Source organism: Musca autumnalis, unplaced genomic scaffold (assembly GCF_047663935.1).
Source record: "Musca autumnalis isolate F117 unplaced genomic scaffold, ASM4766393v1 scaffold_1, whole genome shotgun sequence".
In the NCBI taxonomy this organism is placed as follows: domain Eukaryota; kingdom Metazoa; phylum Arthropoda; class Insecta; order Diptera; family Muscidae; genus Musca; species Musca autumnalis.
Genome location: NW_027411644.1, coordinates 163,045,933 through 163,060,909, shown reverse-complemented (window position 1 = coordinate 163,060,909; position 14,977 = coordinate 163,045,933). Strand labels below are relative to the sequence as shown.

General features: G+C 33.4%; 1 protein-coding gene across 1 annotated transcript in view; it reads right to left on the bottom strand.

The window, feature by feature from the left end:
* Syt14 (Synaptotagmin 14) overlaps window positions 1-13,039 on the bottom strand; it is a 65,756-nt gene extending 52,717 nt beyond the window's left edge. The window contains exons 1-2 of the mRNA XM_073958827.1: window positions 12,540-13,039; window positions 12,063-12,110 (exon numbers count right to left, since the gene is read on the bottom strand). Of these exons, the coding sequence (XP_073814928.1) occupies window positions 12,063-12,102 (40 nt within the window). The 5' untranslated portion in view covers window positions 12,103-12,110; window positions 12,540-13,039. The remainder of the gene's footprint in view (window positions 1-12,062; window positions 12,111-12,539) is intronic.
* Between the last annotated feature and the right edge of the window lie 1,938 nt (window positions 13,040-14,977).

The window sequence follows — 14,977 nt, the reverse complement described above, 5'->3', positions numbered from 1 at the left end:
AAAAATATTTTTTCAAAAATCCATTAAAAAAAATAAAAAAAATCACGTTTTCAAAAAAATAAAATATCCAAGTTCTCAAAAAAATTTGAAAATCCGCTTTTTTGTTTTGCCTTATTAAGGCGGTCATTTTAGAGTGATATTTGAATTAATTCTCTTTTGAGTTGAGCTTTTATGACCTAAGAGGTACATTGAAAAATTATGCTACGTTTCACGGGTGGTTAAGTCGGATCATCAGGCATATTGGAATGTTATTTTAGTGGGTATAGCCTTTGGCCTTTAGCCTTCCGATGGCAATTATTGATGATCAAATCTTCTGATACAGAAGGACAAATACAAATAAAGGTGAAAAAACTGCCTTAGTATTTGTAATAAAGCATTGAAAAATAGGGCTACCAGCCAAGTCGGACTATAGGAAAGGTTTGGAATGAAATAACTGACATTAAAATAAATAAATAAATAATTTTAATATACAATTTTCAAATGATTTCCCAGCTTAGCCTTCGTCCACCCACTAAAAATAACATTCTAAAATGCTTGAAGATCGGACTAAACCACCCGTGAAGTGTAGCATAATGGTTGACTGTGTGGGAGTTCGGTGGATTCCTAATTTATCAAGTTACCTCTAAGGTCATAACAGCTCAACTTGAAAGATAATTAATTAAAAAATCCACGTTTTCAATTTTTTGTTTAAAAATTCACGTTTCGAAAAATATTTGTTTTTAAAAAATCCACGTTTCAAAAAATGTTTGTTTTTAAAAAAATCCACTTTTTGAAAAATATTTGTTTTTAAAAAATCCACTTTTCGAAATATATTTGTTTAAAAAAAAAAACACTTTTCGAAAAATAATTGTTTTTAAAAAATTCACGTTTCGAAAAATATTTGTTTTTAAAAAAAATACACTTTTCGAAAAATATTTGTTTTTAAAAAATCCACGTTTCGAAAAATATTTGTTTTTAAAAAATCCACGTTTCGGAAAATATTTGTTTTTAAAAAAACCACGTTTCGAAAAAAAGAAAAGAAACAAATTTAAAATATCCACGTTTAAAAAAAGAAAAGAAACAAATTTAAAATATCCACGTTTAAAAAAAAGAAAAGAAACAAATTTAAAAAATCCACGTTTTGAAAAATATTTTTTTAAAAAATCCACGTTTTGAAAAATATTTTTTTAAAAATCCACTTTTTGAAAAATATTACTTTTAAAAATCTTTATTTTGAAAAATCCACACTTTGAAAAATATATTCTTTTTTAAATGAACCATTTGAAAAAAAAAATTTAAATTTAAAATTTTTTTTTTAATCCACGTATCTATTTTTTAAATCCACGTATCTACAATAATTTTATTTTAATCCACATTTTGAAAAATATTTCTTTAAAAAATCTTTATTTTCAAAAATATTTTATTAAAAAATCCACGCTCTGAAAAATATTTTTTTAAATCCACCTTTGGAAAAATATTTTTTTAAATCCACGTTTGAAAAAGTATTTTTTTTTTTTAATCCACGTATCTAATTTTTTTTAAATCGACGTTTTAAAGAATACTTTTTTTAAATCCATTTACTATTTTTAAAAAATTCACGTTTTAAAAATATGTTTTTTTTAATTGACGTTTTAAAGAATATTTTTTTTAAATCTACGTATCTAAAATTAATAAAATTCACGTTTTGAAAAATATTTTTTAAAAATATTCCTTTTTGGAAAATATTTTTAAAAATCCTTTGTCCAAAAATCCATGCTTTATGGTCTGTTGGATTTTTGAAAAATATTCTTTAATAACTCATCTGAAACTCCGTTGTGGTTACTTTGGCTTGAAAAGGAAGCTGACGTTCTTTTGTAGAATTAGATGAAGACGGCATTCACATCATAACTGTTAGTGCCATGAACGACTGCATCAGTATGAATATTATTCAATTCAACTGATAGGGTTGTTGATCTAGCCTTCACTCTTGTGCCGTTGGACCTGTCTCTCCTGTCCCCAATATGGTGGGTAAAATGACGTACTTGGCTCCCATGGGAAAATTCCTAATTCATTATTCGAAGATGTTTGACATTTTATTACTCAAATTTCAACGTTTTAAATAAATCGGTCATTTGATCAACATACTGAAACAGTATAAAGTGTTTGACAATATCAACGTGGAAAAAGGATAAAAGTTTAGCCTTTAACAAATGTTTAGACGATGAGACACGAAACGAAGTCTATACTCTGAAGAAGTAAAATAGTTCCGGAAATTGTAGAGAGTATGACATTCTGAGTCAATCTATGCATGTCCTTCCATCTAAGGTAATCACTCTAACATCCAGATAAATTAAGATAGGACGCTAGTTTGATAGCAAATAGGTAAAGTTCGAAGATGGGATATATCGATCAACGTTTTGGTATAGCCCTCATATAACGGTCTGATTTAAGGTATGTTGAAGTTTTGAAGTAACCCTCATATTATGGTACCACCCGATTTAAGTTATTTTGAAGTTTTAGCTACATTTTCTCATTGAATTACCTATAATTTGGCATTTAGGGTTGCTCTCCGTATCTACATACACTCCACGTCAGTAGAATAGAACACCTACATTTTTGTTAATGTTAGCTTATTTATCCCAAAACGAATAAACCTACGTTTTTAATCTTGTGGGGATTTAAAGTCTATGATGTTCCGTATCAAACACAGAAAAAAATGTGTTTCTAGCTCTTCGCGAAATGATTTTCTGATCATTTTTCCGATAGTACTATGAAAAATAGGCATTTATTTTTGGTCATCAGGATAGAACAGTCACTATATTTTCGCGAATTTTTGAGATATTAACGCCGAATTTTCTTTCAGTCGATAAAGCAAAGCTTTCTTATCACTTTTACCAAAGAAAACCTTTAAATTATTCCGCGGGAACCGAAATAACAGCGTTAAAGGGTTTAAATTGGCATATATTTGAAACATCTCGGAATATCAATAGGAGTCGCTCAGTTTTGTCATATTTCTTCACAATAAGATAGAATATGACACAGACAACCTCGACGGATACAATCGAGTGCTTCGGATGCTGATAAGATGGAACATTATCAAAATAATTATGAAAAACGTCAAAATTGCTTATAAAAACCATGATGTTTTGTTCCATAAAATGGGTTTTCCGCGAAAAAGTCTGCCGTTTAAAGGTTAGGAAATATGCTCCAGATTTAGAGGAAAATAATCTGATACGAAAACAACCGTTATTTTAATACACTGAGGAAAATTTTAATACTTTTTAAAACAACATACGAAACCTAAAACTTCAATTTCAATGACTGTGTTTTCCCGCGAAAACGGGGCTTTTACATTTGCGAGTTCAGTTAAAAAAACAACTAATTCGTAAAATCCGGTATAGAGAGCATAACCTGGTCCATTTATATTGGAGCATAACACTGTTGATAACAGTCGCGGACACCGAAAAAAGAACACATATAAAACTCGAAGTCCAAAGGGTGTGTTCAATTTGAAAAATGTGCTAAAATTTCCTCAGTGTATTAAAATAACGGTTGTTTTCATATCAGATTATTTTCCTCTAAATCTGGAGCATATTTCCTAACCTTTAAACGGCAGACTTTTTCGCGGAAAACCCATTTTATGGAACAAAACATCATGGTTTTTATAAGCAATTTTGACGTTTTTCATAATTATTTTGATAATGTTCCATCTTATCAGCATCCGAAGCACTCGATTGTATCCGTCGAGGTTGTCTGTGTCATAGTCTATCTTATTGTGAAGAAATATGACAAAACTGAGCGACTCCTATTGATATTCCGAGATGTTTCAAATATCTGTCAATTTAAACCCTTTAACGCTGTTATTTCGGTGCCCGCGGAATAATTTAAAGGTTTTCTTTGGTAAAAATGATAAGAAAGCCTAGCTTTATCGACTGAAAGAAAATTCGGCGTTAATATCTCAAAAATTCGCGAAAATAATGTAACTGTTCTATCCTGATGACCAAAAATAAATGCCTATTTTTCGTAGTACTATCGGAAAATTGATCAGAAAATCATTTCGCGAAGAGCTAGAAACACATTTTTTTCTGTGTTTGAAACGGAACGTCGTAGACTTTAAATCCCCACAAGATTAAAAACGCAGATTCATTCGTTTTGGAATAAATAAGCTAACATTAACAAAAAGTTAGGTGTTCTATTCTACTGACGTGGAGTGTATATTATATGCCTTTAATGGTTGTAATTTAGCAACTAGGTCTTCTTGTGGTCAAAAACAGCTAATTTTAAGTTTGTATCTTTATGTTTTGTCTAAATTATCCGTTGGCATTTAAGGTTTCCAGTTCTCAAAAAGTTTATCCACAAAAAAATTGGTGGCATAGGAGAGAAGTCACCCTTGTCCCGCATGGGATGTTGTGGAACAATGTTTGTTTTGTTTATAGGCCCACGTTTTGGTATAGACACTGCACATATCTGCCGCATATATAAAAAGTTCTGCCCAGTCAAACTTAACACTTTTTACTCCGTTGATGATGGATCTTTGTGATTTTGTTTTCTCAAATCGACAAATGGATTGTAAGTGTCGATCTGTATATCTTGGCTCAATTGGAGGATTTGTCGCAAGATTAATAGCTGGTCGATGGTTGATTAGGCAGGTCCAATTATTTCATTGAACAATTACTTCGTTCACATAATATTCGGGACACTATTTGAAAAGGAATACGGAGCAGATTTGCCGCTTTAATTTGTGGATGGGACATCTGATGCTTATGTTATAATCATCGGGTACCCATTCCTCCTGGCAGATGGTGCTAACTACTAAACCATATCAGTATGTCGCCTCCAGTCTTGAATAGCTGGGCTGGAAAATCATCATCTCCTGCGGCTTATTATTCTTCACCCGTTTTTTCCATTCATTCATTCTAGACGGGCGGAATACCCTGAGTATCGCTCATTTACTCAACGAGTGGCATAACGCAAAAAATGAGTTTTTTGAGTTAGCAATTTCTATTTTTTCTACGACTTCTACTTTATCTTGTGTCAAATTTTCTTATTGATATCTCTAAAACTCAACGAGTTAAAGCTTATTTTTTATGAGTTTGGCATAAAACAACAAAAAATTTGTTTTGGGTTGATTTTTGTTTGATTTTTTGAGATATGCCACTTTTTACGTAAATGAGCGATATCATCTTCTGTGATTGAATCTCAGGTATCTTCGACGTCTTCGTATGTTTTGGATACCAACAGTTTGGGAAAATATTCCTTCATTAACATGAGTACTTTGCAGCAGATTACCCAGCTCATTTCCACAGGAAGATATGCCATCACTTTGATGTTTCACTCTTTAATAGCATTTTTCGATTTCATTCTGGAACCAGTACATCTCAACTTTTTTATACCGCCACTTTTCTATGGCGCATAATGTAGTGGTTGGAGATCCACTTCCATAATGGTCTATGTCGGTCCATTCCTTTAAGCACCTCCTCCGCAATACTTTTGAACTTTAATCCTAATCAACATAAGTTCTTTTGGGGAAAAAGTGTACAATTTACTTGTTCGGTATTGGTCCACGTAGAAAGGTACCACCAGATTTTCGGTATTTTGAGGTTGTAGCCACATTTTCTCACCGAAATGGCTTAAATTTGGAATTTAGTCTTCTTTGCCCCAGAAACTTGTCAGTATAGGTCCGCGTTTTGATATAGCCCGCATAGGATGTAACGTCCCGATTTTCGGTATTTTAAAGGTTTTAGCCTCATTATCACTCCGAAGATTGGTATTTAGTCTTCTTTGGGGCCACAAAACTTTCCCCCAGAAACTTGTAATTAAAGTCCACGTTTTGATATAGCCCCTATATAACAGAAAGATCCAATTTTCGGTATTTTAAAGGTTTTAGTCTCATTATCACATCGAAATTGCTGAAGATTGGTTTTTTGTCTTCTTTAGGGCTACAAAACTTGGCTGCAGAAATTTGTCAGTACAGATCCAACTTCTGATATAGACTCCACAGAACGGTACCTCCCGATTTTCGATATTTTTAGGATTTAGCCTCATTATCACTCCGCAATGTCTGAAATTTGGTATTTTGGTGCTACAAAGCATTCCCCCAGAAATTTGTCAGTGCTGGCCCACGTTTTGTTATAGTTCCCACAGAACGGTACTTCCCGATTTTCTATTGTAGCCACATATGGGAATATAACATTCCTACAGAGAATTGTGGGTATAGATGAAAGTTTTCATATAGTCTCCCATATAAGAGGTGCACCTGATTTTCGGAATATTTTGGCATGCATAGGTCCACACGGTTCCTCCCTACCGATAGTGCTGTAATTTCTAAGATTGAAATGTAAAGGATACCGCCCAAAGTGAAGTCTTAAGGAATTTTTCTACTGAAGTGACTGTATCCTCCACCTTGTTTTCATATACTTAACTGAAAACAAGGTATAGGGGCACACGGCATAAAAAAATGGCATGACCGTTTGTTTTCCACTAATTTTATCATCGTATTATAGCATATATATCATTTTATATTATATAACTTTATTTCTTACTAGGGGACCCGGCGAACTTCGTCTCGCAGTCTGAACTATTTAGGACGCAGATGCACATTAAACAATTGTACTTTCGATAATTGTCAGTTTGTCGAAGAAAGGGACTGCTGAGAGGCAAAGTGTTTCTATTTTCCTCAAATCTCTGTCCCATAAACTGACAATTGGGCAACTGTAAATCGGGACTAAGATATATTTATTAAGCAAATAACATATTTTGCGACGCACAGTTCAAACAAAGTAGTATCGTAACGCCCCCATTCGTTTCATAATCGATGGTTTTTTTGTTATCAGTACCTCCTACTTCTTGCTTTTGATACCCTCAGCCTTTAGGCTAAATGTGCCTCATCGAAATAATAGTTTTAAACCCCAAGGTTGTTGGACGAAGTTCTTTCAGACAATTTGGAGTATATTTAGCCCTGTCCACCCGTCTGTCCGTCTGTCTGGCTGGTGTGCACGATAACTCTCGAACGGATCAACCGAACCGAATTTTGAACTTCGTAAAACCCTACCCAAACTTAGTTTAAGTTCGAAGTTGACCCATATTGGTCCATTCCTTCGGGTACCTCCCCCACAAAAGGGCGCAATCGATTTGGTCCAAACTTTGCAAATCGTATTACTCCTTCCGGATATAGATCGGGTTTGAATATGGACCATATCAATCTACTCCTTCGTGTACCTACCACACACCATAAATGAAGTTTAGGAGCTTCTCTCAGATAGTTTTGAAATTTTTTTCAGCAGTTCATACTTCCTGAGATACTGGCCTAAAAACTCCAAGAAACCCTGATGGCATCATCTAAAATGCCAAATCATGAGGATAACTCCCGCAGGGAGTTTCTGATTGGTCCAACTATGCACATCGTATTATTTTACCCAGTGCAGTCGGTCCAGTCATTCGGGTACCTCCCACACAAAATTTGGGAAAAGTGTTGTTTCACGATTCCTATTACAACGGTACAATTTTTTCGGGAGTAAGTCCATGTTTTTGGTCAAAGGCTGAGGGTACAGCTGACTGATACTTTCTTACTTGTTTCTTTCCAATTTTGAATATCATACTTTTTCGATATACATACATACATACATATCGTCACCATAAATGCCCAAACCCACAAAACCAAAACTTTACAGGAGAAGCAAAAAACGTTATAAAATTAAAAACTGTTTTATGGAATATTAATCTAATGACGGCGAGTATATGGGATATTATCGATCATATACGAAGGGGAATTAGTAGTGAAACCAAAACCGCTGAAGTCCTTAGTTTTTAGGTCCTCCATTACAACAAAATCTGCAATATTATACCATTTTCTGAAATGCCATTTCTTAAATAGCATCGTTGTTTTCGAACGTAGAAGTTTGAAATTGCCAGAGCATGTATTTTAGCTTTATGTATCAGATTACGTCAAAAAACGAATTTCGATTTTCATGTCGGTTACGTCTTCGGGCATTTATGGTGACGATATGCATGGTAGAACAAGAAAAGCTAGCAGCAATACCCAGCTGACTGAACTGGGCTGTAATGTTAGTGTCAAATTCCATACGACATTTTATATATTTATTTCTATGTTCGATGTATATTAGGGATATTTATTTTTTGAAGAACAAATTTATTCATCAGAAAAAAAACTATTTCCCATAAAGACTCCTTCATATCATTGACATGTAACCTCCTCCAGGTCCGAACGACATGTCGCACACTTAAACACCGCTTATAGAGGCGATATAATATTTGTTAATATGTGTGGTATTTTGTTAAACTTGAAAAGATTAAAGCCCTAATAAACATGTGCTTTTTTGTTTTCAAAAGCAAACGATTGAAACAGCTTCTATTTTTTCAATGAATTACCAGCTACCCCAAAAATTTTTGCAAAAATTCTACTTTCTGCGAGAAATTTTGCATTTAGTGGAATGATATGGAAACATTCAAATTGAAAATCTAACGAGTTTTCATTCATGTTTTTCAAAATATTCAATCAAATGTGAAAAATTATTAGTTTTTTTAAATTCCAATAATTTATAGACATTTCCCTATTCTGTTTACATGTACGTTGACACTAACGTTTACAAACAAATTTCTATGTGGTTGTTGTTGAGTTGTATTTGTTGTAGTATTTACTTTACCTGGTTTGTTCTACCATGATACATACATATGTATTAGGCCGGGGCGATTTGAAAACCTTAATGGGTCCATCGCGTTTCTGATTCCTAGGATTGAACTGAGCAAAAAAGTCTACTGGACCATATGTCCACGATGAAAATCGAGCCTCCCGATTTTGACTTTAAGTTTTCTATCTACGTTTTTTTGACATCTTGGCATATAACAGCCAAACCATTGAGATTTTCAAGCCAACACAAAGACAAAAATTGTAGCCAAGACAGTAATTAAGAACTCTCTAATACATCGCAAAAGCATTGGAACGCTTTTTCAGGGAGTTTTGGTCTTGAGAAGGTGCAAACTTTTCAGAAAATGTCGATAAATGACACTGTGCTACAAAAGTTGACCAGAAAAATATTCAAGCGTTCTGATGCAAAATTAAATCGTGCTGCGATCCAAGGACAACGAAAACATAGCGCGTCAAGGTGGGCGGCTAATGTATAAGTTAGATACATTGGTTACGCCAATGTATACGTTCGATACTTTGTTTCCCCTTCTGCAGTATTCCAATTACCCACGCTAATTGGCCGCTCTTACGAGCTTTATGGGGATATCTTCTCTGCACTTCTTCCAGGAGCCTTATTCGCCTAGTTCGGATTGTAGGAGAGAGTTCGCTCTTTTCTACTACCTCTCCTGGAAGCCTTATTCGCATAGTTCGGATGCAGAGGGGCGCTTTCCAATGCTGCAGTCGTAGTTGATGTCGCGGCTTTTGATCGCTATTTCGCCCTCTTGGCAACACACTTGCTATTTAACTTTCGAAGGAGTCACACTCCTATTGCTTTCGTTTCGTAGCTTCACATACAAAAGGTAATGTTTCTCATTCGCAGAAACCCTATACCAACAATAAACCGAAAATATATTTGAAAGTGATACACTCGTTTTTGTCTTTTTATTTCTTCTCTATTCATCCCTGAGCTATCGACGGTCAGTGGTATCACACCAACATTTTGGTTATAGGTTTTTGTGGGGGTTTTCAGACATAAACCACTATAACTTAGCCATTTGTTAACGGATTTAAAACAATAATAGCTTATTCAAAAGATATTATTCACACCTTTAAAAGGTAGAAGGATCAAATGAAATCCGTTATGGAAAAAATAAGATATGCCCGTTTAAATTTGAAAATATAAGAAACCCAGATTTTCACTACTTTTATCGTTATAAAGAAATAAAACGAAGTGACCCAAACGAACTAAAGGCATTTTCGTTCTCCATGGATCGCAACACCATGGAATTTTGCATCAGAACGCTTGAATATTTTTCTGGTCAACTTCTGTAGCACAGTGTCATTTATCGACATTTTCTGAAAAGTTTGCATCTTCTCAAGACCAAAACTCCCTGAAAAAGCGTTCCAATGCTTTTGCGATGTATTAGAGAGTTCTTAACTACTGTCTTGGCTACAACTGTTGTCTTTGTGTTGGCTCGAAAATCTCAATGGTTTGGCTGTTATATGCCAAGATGTCAAAAAAACGTAGATAAAAAACTTAAAGTCAAAATCGGGAGGCTCGATTTTCAACGAAGACATATGGTTCAGCAGACTTTTTTTCTCAGTTCAATCCCAGGAATCAGAAACGCGGAGGGCCTATTAAGGTTTTTTTCCTTCCACACAAATCGCCCCGGCCTAATATGTATGTATTTGACCATTTGCAGTTGCGTTCCAGCTCTGCGGGAACTAAACTGATTTTCAGTGGGGATATCATTTGTTAGTAACATGACAGGACCTAGAGTGTATCAATATATATCTGGTACTGCTCAAATTTTTTACAACATAAATCGGAAGTTGGTCTTTCGAAGATGTTTTTACTTACGGCTTAAAAGTATACAAATGTACATTAGGGCTATAACCAAAAAAATACCACCACATAGCCGTGTAGAGCATGGAAAACTATTATGAAATACGGCGTCAATTTTTCTCTATCGCGAAAAAATTTTTTAATTTTAGCTGTTATGACAACATATTTGCTTTTAATTAAAATTTTTATTTTTTTGTAATCTAATTTAAAATCATTATCAAAGCGTTCTGGACCAATTTGTTCTCAAATCGCGCCATTTCGGAACATATTAGGAACTTTTAATACTATTGCAATTTTTGCTTTTTCTTTATAAACTCGTGAATTTTATGTTTATATTTTTGTACCTACCGGACAAAAGAATGTGGGGTCATTTGCAACGAAGTCGCGAAAGTTACAGGCTGTTTTTGTTGACTTTGCCTGTGAGAATCGTATATGTTTTTTACAAAAATACAACACCAGTACCACGTGGGGAATTTTGTCCTAATGATGAAAACGCGTTTCTAAGATCGATTCGGCGAAAAAACTTTCCGCGCCGACTGTGATTACTAAAACCCTTTTGATATTTTTTCTACTTATAATTTTAAATTTGCTTTGAATAAATATTCATAGAAAAAAATACAATTCTCACAGGCAAAGTCATTAAAAACTGTCTGTAACTTTCGCGAATTTGTTGCAAATGACACCATATTCTCTTGTCCAATAGATACAATAAATATAAACATAAAATTCACGAGTTTATAAAGAAAAAACAAAAATTGCAATAGTGTCAAAAATTCCTTATATGCTCCGAAATGGCGCGATTTGAGAACAAGTTGGTCCAGAACGCTTTGATAATGATTTTAAATTAGATTACAAAAAATAAAAATTTTAATTAAAAGCAAATACATATTTTGTCATAACAGCTAAAATTAAAAAATGCATTACTGAACTTCAATGCTTTTGGTGCGGAAACTTTTTTCGCAATAGAGATGATAGTTTTCCATGCTCTACACGGTTATGTGGTGGTATTTTTGATATTTGCAAAAAAGTGCAAAAAGTTATAACCCTAATGTACATATATGCCACAACCTCATCTCCAATGAAATTACCTCTGAGCTCTAGATTTTTCAAATAACCCGCCAATTTTGTGGATTTTGTATTTTTTCCTCAAAACTGTGGAAACCATTTCCAGCATTTTCATCTTCATCTTTTTAATCGGAATCTGACTGAAACCACTACTAATCTTTACAAACTCTAAACTAAACTCTCTCTAGTACAATGGACCCTGACAGTTGGTGCATATACAATTTTCATCAAAAACTGTCAAAAAAGTGTCACGGTATACTCCTAGCACGAAGCTACATAGAAATATGTCAAAAAATATTTTTGCAAAATTTTCGCAGATTTTCGCGATTTTTTTAGGTTTTATCCTTTTCTGCCATGAGACCATTCCGAATTGGTGCGAATTGTCAAAATCAGTTCAGCGGTTCTTGAGCAATAAGCGTAGTAACTAACACCATTTCCTTTTATATATAGAAGATTGTTTTAATATAATTATTATTTATTATATATGTTTTAAATAATTGCAAATATGTATGTATGTGTATAAGTATATACGAAAGTCTTTGAACTTACCATTTAATGCGTAGTTATCCACATTCGAAGTAACTATCATTTCCGAAACTGTAAATGAAATACGAATTCAAATTAAAACAAATATTACACCAAGATTTTTTCTTTTTGAACTGGACTAATAGGAAATTAAAGTATAATAAAAAATTAAAATTCAATATCACGGGGTTGTGGAAATTTTTAAGCCTCATTCCTATTAACAGTAAAATGTGTAAAGCCGGTGTTTACAAACTATGATAGCAAAACAAAGAAACAAATACCAACACAAACATACGACGAGAGATATACTAAGAGCGAAGAAAGCTTTTTTGGAAACTTTTCAAAGAACAAAACAAGGAAAAACCCAAAAGGACGAATAGAATATGCGTGTGGAATGGGTAACGAGAAAAATCGATTTTTCACATATTTTCATCAGGAATTGTTAATGCGTTTCTCATAATGACCATTTATGTGTATGTATGGTTAGGCAATTTTTCATACCTTTTCACTTTCACTTCAAACAAAGGCAGCAGGTATTTTATGATTTGTCACAATTTTCTTGTGATTTCACTTCACTTCGATTGAATTTCCACTTTTTTGGGCTATGGAAATTTTGTATTCATAATTTTCATTTGACAATTTGCTGCGGTAGTTTTAACTTTTCAGTGATTTTTTCAATTTTACAATTGCAACTTAGTCGGGTTGTAAATGCTCAAAACGTTTACACTTTTCACGTAACATTTGTGTTATTCTAAACTGCGTTAAATTCAACTAAAATCTTATATTTCAGAAAATATGAATAAATACAACAAACTAAGTACACTAATTTTACACACTAAAGACTATGGAACTAGAAATAAATATATTTTTCCTTAATTATTTTCTGTTTTTGCGTTTGCTGTATATCTGTTAATTTTTTGTTCCGAACCTTTCTCTAGAATAAAGTATCTACGTGTGACTCAATTACTGTCAGACGAATCCTTTCCGTCAGTTTTTCCTATGCATCACCATGAAAAGCTTTTAGGAAAAAGAGCTTTGTTCATTCTCTCTCTGTGTGTGTGTGTGGAAGTAATGTCAAATATTGACACAATTCATACAGACCAACTGTTGATTTGCCCTGTTGAAGAGGACAAACATGCCATTGAAGAGAAAGCGAAAACATGACCTCTCTACTATTATTTGGCCAGAGAAAGTAAAAGTTAATATTGAAAATAAAGTAAATAAGAGAAGGTACCCTAAGTCCCAATTTACATTGGGCGAGTTTACTTGCGGCAATTGTCATTTTGTAGGAGAGAGAGGTGAGGCATATGGTAACCCTTTGCCTCTCAGCACCCTCTCTCACCTACAAACTGACAATTGCTGCAAGTAAACTCGCCTAATGTAAATTGGGACAAACAAAAATCAGTTTTGTAAGTATAAACCCGAAATATTTTCTCAGTTCCAGAACTGCAAGAATCTACTAATTTCTACTATGTTTATACCCTACACCACACTGTGGTAATGTGTATAATGTCTTTGTGCAGTTGTATGTAACATACATAAGGAAACGAGATAGACCCATAGTTCCTTTAGAGGAATTAACATAGAATCACTTTCTGAGTCGATTTATGTCCGTGTATTTTTGTGAAAATTGGAGAATATCATTTGGTTACCCATAGGAAGAACGCTATTGCTTTTGGTGAAAATCGGTTCACATTTGGATATAGCTCCCATAGCCCCGTCCGACTTTGATCCTTTCCTTACTGGTTTCGATATCATAAAGGAAAAATTTTAGAAACATTGTAGATTTTTGCAGGTTCTGGAACAGACATTTTATTACTTTTTTTGTTAATTAATTATTATGTTTTCACTAAATAGCGTGTCTTAATCTTATTCGTTTTTTTTAATATTGTTACGGAATTAGGTTTAACTAATCTCCGTGTAGACGTTGTTTTATTCCCCGATACGATTTGTACCAAATAAAACAGGGTTCGTTTCAGATTACGTTTCTACAATGCTTTATTTAATTTATTACACTTATTCAGAACCGACTTTAATTACTAAGCACACAGCTTGTATCTAGTTAGCACGCAGCAATTCTTTAACCGATCTGTTCAGTTCAACGCACTATAGGTCAAACAGCCCATTTTACTGGCCAAAAGTCAGATTTCGCACTTTGTACTTTCACTTATTTTGTGTTACTTTCTTGTAAGAAACACTTCAAATATAATAAAACTAAATTTTGTTTTTGTATGAGAAATTATACCGTTACATTGCAGGCTGCCAAATATGTATTATCCAAACTTCTTTAAAAACTTGTTAAAGAAATATACATATTTACTTGTATACGTTCAGGGTGAAACAAAATCACAATATTAGCATAGGTAACGATTTTATTAAAAAGTATTCTATATTTATTTATCAAAAATGCCCTCCTATCGTCATTTTTGTGTATAAATAGTTATTAAATGGGTGTTAACTTTGAATTTTCGAAGAAAGTAGATCACTTTGCGGTTACGTACGCTTTTAGAGTCTCGGCAACGTTCGGCAATGAAAGTGAAAATTGAAATTTGTTCATTAATTCGTGTCGTATGCAGAAAATTTTATGTGATTTTGCGTAAATTTGTTCGACAAAAATTATACAATTTTTTTTAGGTTACCATATTTTTCGTAATATTGATTTTTTTGAAGTCAGGGTTAAACCTCTTACCAAATAATGTTAGCCAAATTGGAGTCTTCAGTATTCTGTGTGTTCTAAAGTCAAATTATTTACAAATCTTTTATAAATATATACAGTTATAGCCAAAATATGTCATATCATACTGTGGGATTTTCAAGGTAATAATTTTAAGGCATATTCACATTAAAACTAAAACAAAACACAACAAAAAAGCTTCTGGACTTATCGGACGTCGATGCCTTCAATTCTGTAGACAAATAACAGACATTCCAGTTTTTGT